General features: G+C 42.0%; 1 protein-coding gene across 2 annotated transcripts in view; it reads left to right on the plus strand.

The window, feature by feature from the left end:
- Positions 1 to 17405, plus strand: part of RAB31 (RAB31, member RAS oncogene family) — a 67772-nt gene that overhangs the window by 41879 nt on the left and 8488 nt on the right. For both annotated transcript variants that reach the window (XM_056331741.1, XM_056331742.1), the window contains exons 4-6: positions 3398 to 3469; positions 5381 to 5487; positions 10257 to 10366. In XM_056331741.1, the coding sequence (XP_056187716.1) occupies positions 3398 to 3469; positions 5381 to 5487; positions 10257 to 10366 (289 nt within the window). The remainder of the gene's footprint in view (positions 1 to 3397; positions 3470 to 5380; positions 5488 to 10256; positions 10367 to 17405) is intronic.

Below are 17405 nucleotides of genomic sequence, written 5' to 3' on the forward strand. Positions count from 1 at the left end.
CAAGGGGAAAAAGGAACTGTGTGATCTCTGGGAGTGAGGTCGGGCTTCGCAGGGAGAGTACAGAGCTGTGGTTTGTATATGCAGGGAGAAGACACAAAAGGCCAAAGCTCGGTTAGAGTCGAATCTGGCCAGCGTTGTTTCAGATAACAAGAAGGGCTTTTTAAAGTATGTCAGTAGCAAGAGGAGGTCAAACGAAAACATCGGACTGATACTTGTTGAAGACTGTCATCTGACTAATAGGGATGAAGAAGAAGCGGAAGCAAAAAATGCATTGAATGCCTCAGTCTTTAATAATGCTGATAGACTTTGGGCTGCCCAGTCCTCTGAGTCTGAGGACCACGAGTGTGGGAACAGTGACTTTGCATTTCTGGACACTGAAACTGCAAGGGACCAGCTGCGTCAGCTGAATGTTCACAAGCCCATGGGGCCTGATGGGATTCATCCCAGGGTTCTGAAGGAGTTAGAGGATGCTGTGGCAGGATCCTTTTCAATCCCTCTACCAAAGGTCTTGGGAGTCTGGGGAGGTCCCTGCTGACTGGAAGCTAGCCGATGTTAATTCAGTTTACAAAAAAGGTGTGAGGGAAGACCCAGGGAACTTACAGACCTGTTAGTCTAATCTCAGTTCCTGGAAAAAAATTGTGGGGATTATACTGGGTACTGTTGAAAGGCATTTAAAGAATAATACAATCATCAGGCATGGTCAACATGGGTTCATGAAGGGAAAGTATTGTTTGATATTCTTCTATGATAAGGTCACCCACCTGGTGGATGAAGGGAAGGCAGTGGATGTAGTTTTTCTGGGCTTTAGTAAGGCTTTTGACACAGCCCCTCACAGCATCCTTCTGGACAAGTTGTCCATCTGTGGGATGAGCGGGTTCACAGTGCGCTGGGCGAAGAACGAGCTGAACAGCAGGGATCAAAGGGCTGTAGTGAATGGGGCTGCACAGGGCTGGTGACCGGTCGGCAGCCGTGTTCCTCGGGGTTCAGTTCTAGGGCCGGTTCTGGTCCATACATTTATCGACGGTACGGATGCCGAAGTTGAATGCACCATTAGCAAGTTTGCTGATGGTACTAAACTGGGAGGTGCTGTTGATGTCTTGAGAGGCAAGATGCCTTGCAGAGGGATCTGGATAGATTGGAGCATTGGGCTGTGATTAATGGGATGAAATTCGACAAGTCTAAATGCTGGATTCTGCACCTAGGATGGAGCAGTGCTGGGCACAGGTATGAATTGGGAGAGGAGCGGCTGGAGAGCAGCCCCGCAGAAAGGGCTCTGGGGGTGCTGGTCGGCACCAGGCTGCTGTGAGTCACAGGGTGCCCGGGCAGCCCAGGGGGCAAACTGCGTCCTGGGGGGCATCAAACAGCACAAGCAGCCGGTCACAGGAGGTGATCATCCTGCTGTGTTCAGCACTGGTACAGCCTCGCCTCGAGTACGGCGTGCAGTGCTCAGAGCCACAATTTAGGGAGGATGTGAAGGTCCCTGAATGTGTCCAGAGGAGGGCAACAGAGCTGGTGAAAGGGTGGGAAGGGAATGTCCTTTGAGGTGTGGCAAAGGACTCTGTGTTTGTCTGGTTTGGAGAAGAGGAGGTTGTGGGGTGACCTCATGGCTCTCTAGAGCTTCCTGAGGAGGGCACGTGGAGATGGAGGTGCTGAGCTCTTCTCCCTGGGATCTGGTGACGGAATGCGTGGGAGTGGTTCAAAGCTGCACCAGGGAAGGTTTACACTGGACATCAGGGAGCATTTCTTTACCAAGAGGGTGGTCAAACACTGCAACAGGCTTCCTCTGGAGATGGTCGTTGCCCCAAGCCTGTCGGTGTTTGAGGCATTTGGACAGTGCCCTTAACAGCGTGCTTTAACTTGGTCAGTGCTCAACTGGTCAGGCAGGTCATTGTAGGTCCCTTCCAACTGAAATAGCCTAGCCTAGTCTGTTCTGTTCTAACACACTGGAAATTTCTGTCATGATCTGGAAGCCTTAAAATTCTGGAAAGCGTTCATTGCATTAAACATGCAAGTAATAAAGCCACACACTAAAAGCCTGAAAGGCACACGTCTACCCAACTCCCTCAGGATCTTGGCTGATCCCTTTTCTTCAGACCATGCTTCTTGACTGATTCCTCTTTCTTTTCTAATCCTCCTTCCTGCTGTTTTCTCCTATTAATGAGCTCTCCCACCTGCCTCTCTCCCCAAAACACTTCAGCACTTGACCATCTGTCACAGCTGCTGTGCATCCTTACTGTTACAAAAGAAAGTATCGACCTTGAGCGGGAACGTGTGATCTGTGATAAATAGCTTACCAACTGGTGGATGAACCAATATTGCAAATATCTCGCTTTATACGTTGTATGTGAAATAGCAAGAAATGTGGAGGCAGCTAGATCTGAATGCTCAGTCTGTAAGTACAGTTCTGGGAAGATGGTGTGTCTGGTAAATCTGCAGAGGTTTGCAACGTAACACATGGATCCATGCACGCTCACTGAGCAGTGAGATTTGTACCCTGCTCTAATAATGCATTTGATTTAGGAGTTGACATCAGTTATTAGCTGTAGCTTTATATGAAGCTTTTGAAGATCACTTTGCAAATAAAAAATTGTAAAATGTCTGCGTGAGTACAGTGAAACTAAATGCCTTTTATAAGAAAGATTATTTTTGGTTTGCTTAAGACTGAGTTTAGTTGAATCAGCAGAAAGGCTTTTTGACTTCCTTTCTCTGTGTAATTACAAGCTGAAATTCTAAATCAACTGCTTAGTCATGGTGAATTATGAAAATTATGCTGTTCATTGGCAAGCTGTCGTTATAATAAACATATTTATTATTTGGCTTTTTTTTTCTTAAAGGATGCTTTCCTTGAAACAAAAAGCTGAAGAGTAACTGCAAGAACCCATGTTTTTCAAAATATCTGTCATAGTATATAGGATAAGTAAACATGGCAGGTGTTGAGTTTGTTGACAAGTTAATTTTACCCAATTCATTTGCAATGTTTTATAAAACATGAACCCAGGCTGAATCCGGTCTGTCTGTTACAACTACAAAGCAAAATGTTGTGGTTTGCCAGGGGAAGGGGGTCTGCACGCCAACAGGTTAGGCCTCCAAGTGTAGGTGATTTTCGTGTCGAAACTTGTCATGGGAGTCCTTACCCTGTAATGGAAAAGATGCATTGAACCAGTAAGTGCTGATGGCCTAAACCCACTGGGATGAAGAACAGCAGGAGATAAGGGAGCTCTGCTTCCTTGACGTTTAAGGAAAATTAAGAGATGGGCAGCCACCAAAGAGGTCTGTTCTCTGTGGGAAGAAAGTTGATGGTCCTGCCACGGCAAGTCCTGACAAAGTGTGTGATAATTCTGATTTATTAATGCCGTTTTTTTGTTGGGGGGTGGTGGGTGTTGTTATGTTTTAACAGTTTCATTCTTTGGCTCCAATGTACTACCGAGGTTCAGCAGCAGCTGTCATAGTTTATGATATCACCAAGCAGGTAAGACCTTCGGGACACTTTTTGTCTGTGTTAGTCTGTGTTAACTCCTCTGCTTGGGCTGGAGTTGGACTTAAAACCCACAATTGCAGAAGTATTTATGTGTTAATCCCTGTTCATGTCAGTGGGGTATATATGCTTCAATAGTTTGTGTAGGTTTGGATGAAGGTGTCCAGCTGCCTTAAAAAATTACATGAAGTCCTACTTCTGTGTTTAAACTTCATTTAGATAAAATGTTGGAGACTGTATTTTGTCAGTGGTTTTTTGGATTTTGTCTGGCTAAATAGACAGGATAGTATCCTGCAATACCCCCTCCCACCACCACTTACATTCTCTGCATGAAACTGAATTTTTACTACAAAAAGCTGCTGTCTGTTTTATCAACTGGACAGAAATTCAGTTCTTTGATTTAAAATCTACTGATTTAAAAAATATTTTTAACTAAGCATGTCATCTCATCTTTGGATTCCAGGCCTCATGTCTTAACTTTGAAACCAGTAATGAAATAATAAGTCTCTGACCTTTGTCTCAACATTATTCATTGGGAATGAAAGTTGTATTTTCAGACACAACTGCTCTGGCTCAGTTCTCAGGCAGAGGAAGCTAGGAGGTTCTAGCTGAATGCCTCTTCCACTGCTGCTGAAAGAAACCCCTGCTGATAAAGCTGAGTTAGAAGCGGCATTAATGGATGGATGATCATGATAGTTCACTAGCATTTTATTCCTTTACTGCCAACTGAATTATTTACTGAATTATTTACTACTAGGTTGAGAGGGTTGGCTTGGTTCTCCAGTGCATTAGTGTAATGATCTGTGGCTAATGATGGAGACCACTGTTGCACAGCAGTACTGTTCTTCTTTGCTAATTTGCCAAGAAAATATGAGGAAGAGTGAATTGTGGTGGATTTATGCTTATTTTTAATTTAAATATCTTATAGTTCATCTTGTAATGCATTGTAAGAATAGAGTTTTGTTTTGCCAGCCTTTCTCCAAGCTTGTGTGGAACAGCTCTTGGAATAAAGAGGGGAAAACAGGAGAGGAAAGTCAATGTCTATTTCAGTTTCTGATGCTTAATATTCAGTGCTGATCATTAAAGCAGAATGGATGTTTTTGTCCCAAATAACTGATAGTGCTCTCCCTTCGGTGATACTGATATAGCCATTGCTGATTTAGACACAACCCTTATGTGCACTTCTGAAGGCAAAAAAATTATTAATAATGCATTTGGGAGCTCACTTTGAGTTTCAATTACAATTTCAACCGTGTGTTATAATTAGAATCTCTAGGAACAAAAGTGATTTTAATGCTATTAGTTCATTAGTGTAAAGAAATGAAAAATTTACTATTAAAAGGTAGGTAGCATCAAAAAGTGTTTGAATTTTGTGTTTGGAGGGAAAAGGCCAAGTGAATTGTCACTTGTTTCTTTGGTTTCATGATGAGTAAATTGAGATTTACCAGGTCACAGATTCAGAAATTTGAGAGGAGGGGGGACACTGCGAAAGCTCTCCTGGATGTTACTGGAAGTGTGACAGTGGTTGAGATGGTAATCCACTGGGCAGAGGCTGAAAATGGACAAATGAAGCTCACATCAGAAGTGAAGGAAATTAGCTACTAACTTAAAATAGCTGTAGTAGTTTTTTCATAGCTGAAAGTTCTAAGAAAAACATTCAGCGCTGCTTTGGGTAGGGGCGCAAAGGGGGAAGTGTCTAAGTTCAAGAATTAATTTGAGAAAGTCTTATGACCTACAGTTTGAAAAGCAGATTACATAGACACAGCGATCTTCTTCTGGTCTTGTGATCTATAAAATATTACTGCATTAACACTGTCAAAGCTGTGTTCCTCTACCTTCAAAAAAAATGAGCAATACATCAACAGAGACTAGGCTGTTGGCTTATTCATTATTTCTTTGACTTAGGATTCATTTCATACTTTGAAGAAATGGGTGAAAGAATTAAAAGAACATGGTCCTGAAAACATTGTAATGGCCATTGCTGGAAACAAATGTGATCTTTCTGATATCAGGTAATGCATCCATTTTTGTTGTTGCTTTGGTTGCAGTAACTATATTGTTTCCTTCCTTCAGGTAACCAGTTTGTTTTGTTGTTATAGTAGTATGTAATTTTGGTCAACTATATAGAGTCTTTCATGGTACCAGTGCTTCTACCAGTGTACCACTCACCAGGAGCAGCACATCTTGAATTATGTACTTTTATTTAACCTTTTACTGCCCTTCCTGTGTGTTTGTAAAGTCCACACCCTTTAGCTGCTGAATCATTGGGAATGGAAAAATAATGTCTTTTTTTTTTTAACCTTCCATTCGTGTTAAAAGGTGCAGAATGTATTAAGTGATGAGCAAACCAGCAATGTAAAGCTGGAAGGATGGGCCTGGCGTAGAATAATGCGATTCACAGAGAAACTTTGGGAATTCGTGCTTTGCAACAACTGAAACTGTCCCATAATACTGGATGTAGACAGTGTATTTTGGGTTTTTTAGGAGCATAACCTCAAGTAAAGCTCGTGTCACCTGCATGAAGCAAAGAACATCCTGGGTAAAAGAGGGGAGGGTTAAATCTTCTCTCCTGCAGAAGAGCCAGGTTGATGCTGTTTGGGATGAAAGTGAAGCTAGTCACTTTTCTGCTTGTTAGCCCTGTTTTGGATTTGCATTTATCCCTTCTGGAAACGGAATCATATTCTGCTGTACAGTAGCGGTCTTTTGTGTCAGTCCATGAGTGTTATTTCTTTATTCAGCTATGAGTACTGATTTAATGGCCATATTTAATGTTTTCCTCGTAGGCTCTCATGATTGTTCAAATACATCCCTCTGTTGTTTTATAATCATTACTTTGGCCCAGGTTCACAAGAGCCCTGAAGCACGTGTGTAACTTCAAGTAAATGGTGCAGTGCTTTATTGAATCAAGGCATCTACAAGAATTGGACCTGTGTGGGTTTTTGGGTTGATTTGTTTGGGGGTTTTTTTGGTGTCCTGTCCCCCTCCACCCCCACCACCGTTAGCCATGAACCAAACAATACTGTAAAGTCACTGCTTTCTCTTAAGACCTGAACGAGCTCTGACACTAGAAGATTCATGGTGTCTGTTTGCCTGAGAATCAGGGACACAGAGAGTGTATTGGTGTCTCCTACATGACATTGTGATACGCTTGTCGACGTGGTGAAATGAAGTCCCGTAAGATAAAACTGAAGGTTTCCAAATATGGAGTAGAAAAAGAGGAAAGGACAATTATAAAGTTAAAACCAAAAACCAGTTAGCACAAATTGGGAGTTTTCAGTTGCCCTGAGAGTCACTTTAAATTTGTTGTTTAAGTGATCCCAGCAATATGATTGCCTGATTAAATCAAGGGTAATAAGTTTGGAGATTGTGACAGATGGCACAAGTTGCAAATGAATCCATAACCAGCCGTGCCCCTGCTTTTGGTAGTGTTTGCCATGGCAGCAAGATTTTAAATACTGTTCCACCAATGACAGGTTAACGTGGGGGCATGAAGAAAAATCTGCACGCCAGAAATGTGAGAAACCTGGGGTTCCTCACAGAGTGTGATCTTCCCGCTGTGTTATTCTTAAACACTACCTGTTGTCTACTGGTTGCTGGCCATCTATTTCTTGCTTCTGTTAAGCCTGTACAGCTCTCCCATGCGGTAAATGTTCTGGTATTTGCATGGTCTTTACTGTACTCTGTAAGCTAATGTTTTGTTTTGTTAGGGAGGGTGCTTTTTTCTCCACATAATTTTGAATAGTTTTGAGAATATTGTTTTCATGCAGTTATTCTTTCCACATCCCCCAGGCTTTTTTCTTTCTAAAGTCATTTAGTCATGTCCACCTAAAGAGATTTTGGTGGAAAAATAGAAGGCAGTCTAACTTGTACGTGATACGTTTTCACAGTTCTAGAAATCTGATTGTTTAAGCAATACATGCAGCTGTGTGCATTCTCTGGCTGGTTTATATCTTCGAATTTACTTCAGTAAGAATGATTTTTAGGTGAAATGTGTCACCAGTTTATCAGATTGTTTCTAATGAGTAGAAAATGCACGTGCCTTTGGGCACAGAGAATTTAAAAATAAAATGATGTGAGCAGGAGCAAGCTGCTGTTTGTATGCATTTTTGGCATCTCTCTTTAGTTTTGGAGAATTTCTGGCAGATGTTTTGCTGGATATCAGAGACACAGCTGCTATTAAGACTAATGTGAATACAGGCAAAAGAGGACAAGCTCATCCAGTTCAAGTTGATTTCATTCTGCCATCTCTATGACTGTAGGAGATAACGTAAGGAGGAATGAATGGAAGCCATAAGAACCAATTCTCTTCCTTTGAGGAAAGACTGGCACTGTTTCTCATAATCATTGACCATGTTACCCTCCTCATTTAGCACCTAAAATTTGGTTTTGAGCGGCCAAGGTGGATTTGGGACACTCAGGGGTCGTTTCTCAGTGTTGTTAATAGGCTGTCAGCAGTTTTTGGCACTCTGTTGAAGTAAATTTCTTCTCCACTTTGAAGGGACTGTCTGCAGATAGACAGGCCATTTTGTTTAGTATATAGCCTCATCTTTGTTATAGTACTGTCAACTCTAGTACTGTTGAGTATTTGGCATGCTTTAAAGTAATAGTAATATACTTTTCCTTCTGATATGTGTCCTGTCCTTCTGACAGGTCATTAAAAAGTAGTTTCCAAGACAGGAGCCGAGACTCCAATGTTAAAAAGTTTTGAGTGTCCAAAATGTTTTTGGAGCATTATAGAAGTCAATAGGCATTACAGCAACTAAGAAGTGTTTGCTTCCCTATAAATATGGTGCATCTTCTTAACAAATGTGTTCACTGGAAATTGCCAGATCCTTTGTTAAGAGAATTCGGCAGAATTTTGTGTTCAGATCTTCCCTCTATGCATCCAGAATATTTCATCATTCAGTAATTACTCAGAAAATCTCAAGGGAGATTGGATCAATAGGATGATTTGGAAAGGATAAAGTGAAATAATTGACATCTCTCTAAACTTTTCCTGTAGCCCTCGAATAACACTTTCTCAACACTCCACTGATGGTTCTTGCCTTTGTCCTTCTTCACCTCATCTTGTTTGTATTCATCTGTCAGCTTAGAATTCAAGCATTTTTGGTTTTCTCTTTTGACAAGGTAGGATCTGAGCAATGTTGACATCCAGATTATGATAACGCCGCTTGATGTATGCAGCTTTCTTGGTGTCGGGAGCACTGGATGGCATGATAATTATTGCCCACGTGCTGTGGACATTTGTAGGTTTCCTTTAGAAGTGTCGTTACAGAAGACTTAAGATATTTCCTTGGAATAATCTCACTTGCTGCAGTTTTACTGTTTCCTTGATTCCTGAAGTTTGCTTTCTCATCTAAACTACAGCCAGTTTTTGTCTTCATTACATACCCCTGTGCTCTCAAATTTCTTCCTTTACTGTTGTTTGAATAATATGTTAGAGAGTGAATGAAGCTCCTTTTTTCTTATCTCCAGGGCTATCCGCAGATGGTGAAACCTTTCATAATAAAGGCCAAGGTGCCATTTCAGAAATAGTAAGGGGAATGCTGCCTTCCCTGTGTCTTCTGCAATAAAAAGACATGTAATACAAAGAAGTGAGCAATGGAAACAAGCTGTGTGAATCCAGATGCTGGAATTGCAGGCTAATTTTTTGAAAACCACTTGTAATAAATCAGGCAATTATTCTGCTTCTCTGCATGTTTCCCATGAGCAGCAGATCCAATTTATTTAAAAAATATACCTCCATAAACCAATTGGGAAATTGCATTGTTGTGCTTCCACCTAGGTACCTTCTGTTAAAGTCAGAGGCACTCATACTAGGAGGAAATTGTGCTAGGAGTCTCTGAGTTGGTACATCGGAGCTGTGGGGTGAAGGAGTTGGTGCAAATTCTGCGTGTGCAATAGCTATAAAGACACACCAAACACATCAGATGATGTATTGAACAACTAGTAGAAAACTAGTGTTGGCAGCCTGGTGTCTCAGCATGTGCTCCCTGACTAGGAATACATAGGGTGCCTGTTGGCATGTTCAGTCTCTGATTCTAAGCTGCTGCTCAAAAATCAGGAACAGTGGTGGTTACAGGCAGCAGTGGACACAGGCAGATTCAGCTTTGCCACCTGCCCGAGGCAGATTACGAGGTCAGCATGGAGCTTGCTTTGTGTCTGAAGCAGAGGTCTTCTGCACATTGTAAAATGCATTTACCAGCTTTTGGTACTCCCCCAGTGAACCTGGCACTCCCAGACTGATCTTGCCAATGTGCTTGGGTCAGTGGCTTTCTTATTTCTTTCAGCATCTCTCTTATTTTCTTGCTGCTTGCAAACACTTAAGCATATGATGCTCTTATCATTTTCTTCCGCAGCAGTCGTGCCCTATCTTGTTTGAACACTCGGTGTGGACAGTGCTGGTTGCTGCCTGGATTAGCAGAGCTGTATGTCTTTTTCTCTAGTGTTTCAATGCTTTTCTTATTTGGGTCAGGTTTAAAAATCAAACAGATGGGGTTGTCATGTAAATTATCTTCCTTTTTCCAAGGCAAAGATTCAGCAGCAAGTCCAAGAAATCTGCAGATTGATCATTGGTGAAACTTTGATAATTTGAATATGGTGATCTAAATGGTATAAGAAGAAGAAAGATAGTGCTACTTTTGCAGAAAAGAATGGAAGAATAGCATACAAATGCTCATCTGTTTAGGCTGTATTTAATGTCTTTCCCCCACCCCCCAATTAAGTTCTTTTTGAAAATTTGTTTTCTTTTATTTGTAATTTTTTTTTTTTTTTAATTTAGGGAGGTTCCTATGAAGGATGCCAGAGAATATGCAGAATCTATAGGTGCAATTGTTGTTGAAACCAGTGCAAAGAATGCTGTTAACATTGAAGAACTTTTTCAAGGAATAAGTAAGTCAGTGCTCCCTTTATTTATCTGTTTGTTTATTTGTGATTATTTGGAGGTCTGAAAATACCTGTCTGGTTTGGGTCTGAAAATTTTTTTCCCAAGGACATCAAGAAATCCACTGGGCCAGTAGTATGGCTGCTGTTCATGCAGATGAAAACTAAGAATGACTTGGAACACACCAGAGCAAAACATAGTAGATTTTAGATATGGGGTAAGCCTATTCCTTCTAAATCTGTGTATAAATGCTGACCTGGGCCACTTCTGTTTCAGACCAACCCTGCTGTAGAGGCAATACCATTGCTCTTATCATCATGTTGATAAAAATTTAAATGTTGAGAAATGCACCTGGAAGGCTATGATAAGTAGAAAATAGTCATTGCAGTGGAATCAATTTAAAAAAAACTATTTTCTCTCCAGGTCTCTTAAACAAGATGAGATTGACATTCCTTGTGAGGAGAATAAAAAACAGTCTTGTTCAGTTTGCCTCCTAGGGGTTCCAGTTTTGGTCTCTGGCTGCAAGTGGGAAGGACCTTGCAGGTTGGAAGGCACCTCAGGAGACCTTCAGTCTGACTTTCCACTGACAACAGACTTGATAGTGAATTCAGACTAGGTTGCTTGGGCCGTTGTCTGGCTAGGCCTGAGAGCAGAGGTTCCGCAACCTCTCTGGGTGGCCGAGTCTGATGTTTAAACAGTCCTCATGGTGGCATCCCTCAGGTGTATCCAGTCAGAACCTCTCCTGATTCAGTTCACGGCCACCATTGCTCATGGTCCCGGAGGCACCACAGTAAAGAGTCTGGCTCTGTCTTACCAGCAGCCCTGCCCGTGGGTATGAACAGGCAGCTTTGCAGTCCCCCAAAGCCGTCTCGTCTGCAGAGTGGACAGGCCCCGTTTCCTCAGCCTCTCCTTGCAGGCCAAGCGCTCCAGCCCCCTGGCTGTCTTGGTGGCCCTCCTCTGAACTTGTGCCAGTTTGACGTTTTTCTTGTATTGTGGGGCCCAGAAGTGGACACATTACTCAGCTTGTGTTAGACTGTCTAGAACCACCTCACCTGATATACTGGCTTGGCTCTGGTTGGTATGATTTAGGGTGCTGTTGGCCATCTTTGCTGCAGGGTGCACTGCTGGCTTCTGCTCAGCTTGCTGCCCTCAGGTCTTTTTTGGCAGAGCTGCTTCCCGGGCAGCCAGTCCCCAGCCTGTCTCATAGCCAGAGGCTCTGCCTTCCCACAAGCAGGACTTGGCATTTGTCATTTCTGAACCACATAAGGCTCCTGTTGTCCCATTTTTACTCCCCGCGTCCCCCGCCCCCCCCGCCCCATCCTGAGGCGATCTGAACAGCAGCCCTGCCCTCAAGGGTATTGAATGCACTCCTGAGTTGGGTATCATCTGAGGGCTGAAGTGAATGCATATGTTCTCCTCCTTCAGGACACTGATAAAAGGTATTAAGCAAGGTACTTCACTTGTAACTGGCCTACTGACAGATACATGCTATTAACCACTGGCCTTTAAGTCTGATGATCCAGCCAGTTTTTCACACAGCTGTCTGCCTATCTAGACTATAATATCCCAGCTTGGATGTACCAGGATGCTCTAGGAGAAAGTATCAGAAGCCTTGCTAAAGTCAAGGTAGACAACATCCAATGCTCTCCCTCAATCGCAGATCCAGTTGTACTGTTACTTAGGGCAACTAGGTTGGCTGGACATGGTGTGCCCTCGGTAAGTCCGTGCTGACTGGTCCTGGTCACCTCCTTCCATTTTGTGTGCTCAGAAGCAGCTTCTGAAATTATTTGATCTGTGATTTTCCCAGGAAGCAGAGTGAGGCTAACCAGCCTGTAGATCCATGGCTTGTCACTGCCCTTTCTGAAGACAAACAGAACATTCACCTTTCTTCAGTCATAGGGATTCTCCCTCATTGTCCACAACCTTTCAAAACCAATAGATAGGGATGATAAGGAACAGCTTTGCAGTGGCATTGGCTTGTACTCTATATCCTCAGGCTTGTATGGGTTGAGATTTCTTAAGAGCTCTGTGACTCATCCTCTTCCAGTACTGGTGGTTCTTCCTTTCCCTGAATTCCTGTTTTGGGGTGCAGAGGCCTAGGAGACAGCAAGTCCAGAAACTCCACTTTATTTCCCTGAAGTCTTTTATTTTATTTCACATATTCATAATCCGCTCATATTATCTACCACACTTCGTCTGAGGTGGGGCCTACTCAAGTGTTTGCTTCACTTGCCTGGGATGTATTTTGAAATGGTTAATGAGAACTGATATTCCTAGAATACGCCACCTTTCTTCTACCTCCTTTAAAAAAAGGAGTGTGTGACATGGCTGTCTGGAGGAACCGGTTCTTTCTTGTGACAGTTTACTGATTGTCTGCGTCTGATGTTTGTGAATGTTCTTGAGGAGGAGCACATCCTTGCCATGTAATTAGATAATTAGTTTCTGTCTTTGATAGGCAATGCTGCAGCTAGCAGCATACACTGTCCCTAATAATGGATATAATAAATGAAAATCAGCTAAATTCAGTTTAGTATGAACTAGATACCCAGGCAAGTGCACTTAATTCCACAGGCAATTATTTCTATATATAGAAATATTTGGTCTCAGTGAATGTTCTCGTGACCTTATCAAATACTCAGTGGAGAGAAAGGAGAGAGTTGGTAGTGTACGTTTATAGAAACATAGTGGAAACCAAGTGAAAAACGCTTAATTAGCAGGAGAATTAAGTAGCATGATTGTGACTGGGCAGAGGGCAGGGATAACTTTGGGATGCTTGATACCACTTCAGTCTTTGTGCAGTTTCCAGAAAAGTCTGGCTATGGCTAACTTGCCTGGCAGCATTTCTGCCTTTTCAGTGTATGAAGTCCTTCTGTGGCCATGTCTCCTTCCCTGTTGACTAATTTTATTTGTGCGGTGCCCTAGAAGTCATGCTGCAGCTTTAGTTTGCCTTTCACACTGCCTGACAGTTCGTGTCCTTCTCTTTGTGCTGCTGTAGAAGGGCATGGTGCAGCTCCCCGTCCTCTGACCAGGGACACAACAACTTCTGTTTACCTTGGATCTTGTAGGTAGACTGTGTTGGCTGTTTTACAGCCTAGATTTGGAAGCGTATTCCAACATGCATGGATAATTTCTCCATTAAAAACCTTCTTGAAATTGATACCCCAAACAGAAAGGGTAGGCTACATTTTAATTTAGCTGAGAAAATTGCCTCCTGCTTGCTTATGCTTTTCATTTCCCAGGGGTATTTTAACATAATCATTTTTGCTTCCTAAGGTGTCTAGCAACTGTCTCTTTTCCAGGGAAAATGTTGTAAACGGAGTGGAATAGTATAATGGGAAGAACTTACTTGACATAATGATATAAAAAAGGTGGAACATAAAAGGGGAACTGGGATGTTTTGCTGACAACCAGATAAATCTTGGAAAAATTATAGAGATTACAGACAGTTCACTTCATTTGTCAGGTTATTATATGACACTGTTTTTAAACAATTTTTTTACAATAAGTTTCTCTCAGGGTTTGAGGATTTGACTGCTTTGAGGGATGTCTTAATAACAGTCTCGACACAAATCCGTTGTCCTTAATTCTTCTCAGGAAAATACAAGATGTGAAAGACTAGAATTAGTCAGTTTCTGATTTTTTGAAGGTGAGGCAAACTGGCAGGAGAGGGACTCTGCCGTCAGTGTACTCATATGAATAAGGCTGAGGAAGCAGACTGTGCACAAGAGTCAGCCAAGTCTGTGTTCTCTGTGCCGGAGAGTTTTCACCGAGTTGCGTAATGGGATGCAGCTCCTGGCTGATTGTTGTACCCCTGTGATTTCAGATGGCAAGCCACTGCACTTACCCTGGTTACATTTAGCACTGCCTTACTGAAGGCTTGCTGTGACTGTGAAACATCACGTGGCTGTTTTCTCTGTAAACAAGAAAATAATATTTTTAGTACAGTTGTATATTCCCCACTTGGGCTAAATTTTTCCTAGTGCCTTTCTTGAAAGGTTTTTGATGTAAAAAGCGCTTAACATTATAGTGGTTTTTCTCATGTTCCAGTAGTTTAAAAGCCGAGTGTTTATAGGACCAAATGTTATTAACTTTTTATTCTGAGCCTTAGAAGAATCATAGGCACAGCAGCTCCTTGTCACTGGTTTATACTTCAGCAGCAGCAGCAAAAATTCCAGGAATGTATTATACAATAGCAGTATAATACAGTATAAAATTGTGTCTGTGCAGGAGGTCATACCAGTTCTGTATTACCCCTTCTTGGTCGTGGGGCTTTGGTCCGCTGACCACTGCTTGTGCCTGGGAAGGCAGCTTGCCCGTTAAAACTTTTTTAATTTTCAGTGACTAAACAAGCTGCCCCAAGTGTACTGTCATTTAATAGCAATCACACCCTTGTAATTGTGAGACACCTGTTCATTTAACAATTCAAATAAGCCTTTGTTACCTTACTCAAATCTAGTACGCACCCAGCTGTTTCTCTGCAGCCTGTGTGTATTGCCTGTTACCCTGGGCATGAAGGTGCCCCAGACAGGAAAGAGAAGATTACGTAAAAGCCATGCTGAGACTGTACCTCCCAGGTTAACACTAGTCTGTATCAGTAGGTCCAAAGGTAAACAGGTGGCAGGATAAGTAAGCTGCTGAAGAATACATAGCCAAGTGAAATATGAAACGAACATGTGCCTAAACAAAAAAAATAAACTATGGGCACGCAATTATTACTTTTTTTTTTTTTTTTTAAGTCTGGCAAATCATAGAATCGTAGAATGGTTTAGGTTGGAAGGGACCTTAAAGATCACCTAGTTCCAACCCCCCTGCAGTGGGCAAGGGCACCTTCCACCTTCCACTAGACCAGTTTGCTCAAAGCCCCATCCAGCCTGGCCTTGAACACTTCCGGGGATGGGGCATCCACGGCTTCTCTGGGCGTTGGAGGTTAGTGTGCTACCAAAGGGGACAAGATTGAAGCATTTTAGCATCTTTCGTCAATGGTGAGAGGGAAGCAAGTAAGATTATCAGAATCACTCTACAGAAAGTGTGTAAAGAGCTGTTAGCACACTAGGTCTTACTGATGCTGTTTCTATGAGGAGAGACAGGCTGATGTTTAAAAATCCAGATAAGGATGTTCTTGCTAGGCAAGGCTTCCTGAAAAGAGCAGAGAGTTTCTGACTCGGGATACAACCTTTCATATGGTAAATGCTCAGTTATAAATGTATGAAGCTATTGATTTTCTGATGCCTTGCCGGTAGGTCATATATTGAATATTTAATGTAACCCAAATACTTGTTTCCTAGAAATACTGGGAGATTAAAAAAAAAAAAAAAAAACAAAAATGAAAAAAGAAAAACAAACCCAGTCTCTACAGTTTATAGTTTAACCAGTTGCATACTGGGCAAACTAGAGAGGAATGTGTGACATGTCTGTCTGTGGAATGGGGAGGGATCATTTCCAGCAAATGCTCAATGTTTGCACTGACTCGGATAGACTTGGATGGGTGGAATTGCAGATGGGCAATTTTCAAGCTTTGTGAGTGATGAGTTTTCATCCTTTATCTGCTGATCTGCGGATATCTGTGAACTACTTTGAAGAGGTCTATGAAAGACGTTTTAAGAGAAGCAAGTATGTTTATATTATGAAGCAGTTCACATACACCATTTTTAAGGCAGCCCAAGCTCATAACTGACATTTTGTAGGGTTGTTGAGCCCAAGCTCATAATTGACACCCTGTGAGAGGATGGAAAAACATTGCCCTAACTTATAATTGACACCCTGTGAGAGGATGGAAAAACATTGCCCTAACTTATGTTTGACATTATATTCTTTACAGTTTATGCTCCCTGTATTCTAGTATTAGTTCTTCTCTTGCTTTCAAATTTTAATGAATAAAGCAAAAGTTACTGGCCTTTGGACTACTCCTAAAGTTAAACTTATGAGGTCCTGAATTTCTCTCCAACCATAGGGGAGAGCTCTTCAACATAAGCTAGTAAATAAGCCGAAACAGCCCAATGTTAATTACAGCAGGACCTCAAATCAAGGTTGGATCTCTTAGTAATTAAAGTTACTAGGAATTCTGTGGTTTACTTTGGTGCCTGTAAAATTTACATATTTTTTTCCTGCAGATTTTAATTAAATGAGCAAAATCTAGTTGTATTTCTGCTGCTCCTAGCAAGAACTTCAATTTCAGCAATCTGTGCTTTTGCTTAAGAAAAAAAAGGCTTTATTTTCTTGCATGGAGATGCTGTTAGGTATGCTATTAGGAGTATTAACAGAATTGCAAGTTAACTACGTTTAGTTATGCAATATCCTTTATTGTAAATATGCATTACCTTGCATGTAAACTTACAACATGAAGTAAACAGCAGTCATATCTGTAAATTGGGGAAATCCTGCCCCACTGCAAGTATGGGAGAGGAAAAGAAACTAGAGACTGACCAGTGGGCCAAGCTTTATAATCTATGTGAGAGATGTGGGGAACTTGTAGAATACCAGTGAAACCAGTTTCAAAGGATGAAAGTATTTGGGGAGGTAAGAGTGCCTGTCTTAAGCCCTACACGTGCACAAAGTCTTGTACCCAAATGCCAAAACTGTTGGATGGGATGTGGCTGCTTCGTTCTGCCATAACTTCACAGATGTCCGTGCTTTATTAATGAGTTCTACAGAGAGCAATGCTTTGCAGGGGTTTACCTTGCTGTGACACAGCTCGCAATTTTAGGAGGAGTTTCTGGCCATTATATAGCTGTTGTCTGCCTTTGCTCAGGTGAGCCATAAGAGCTGTGGCAGCTGCTAGTCTGTTGCTCTGGGGCAGTGTGAAATGAATTTCACATTCTGCACTAATGAAAATATCCCCTTCCTCCAGCCTCCTAAAAAAATCAAGTTGTACCTGATTTTCAGGAAGAGAACACATGGGAGAAATGTGCAGAATGCCACCGTGCAGCACTGTGATGTCTTGCTTTTTATGCCCTTAGCAGAATTGTTGTAGTTGTGTTAGGTGGTAGGACTGTGTGGTTCTTTTGAACTTTTGACTTAACGTGGATATGCCAGCTCAGGTTGATCACA

Source organism: Falco biarmicus, chromosome 3 (genome assembly GCF_023638135.1).
Source record: "Falco biarmicus isolate bFalBia1 chromosome 3, bFalBia1.pri, whole genome shotgun sequence".
NCBI classification, from domain to species: domain Eukaryota; kingdom Metazoa; phylum Chordata; class Aves; order Falconiformes; family Falconidae; genus Falco; species Falco biarmicus.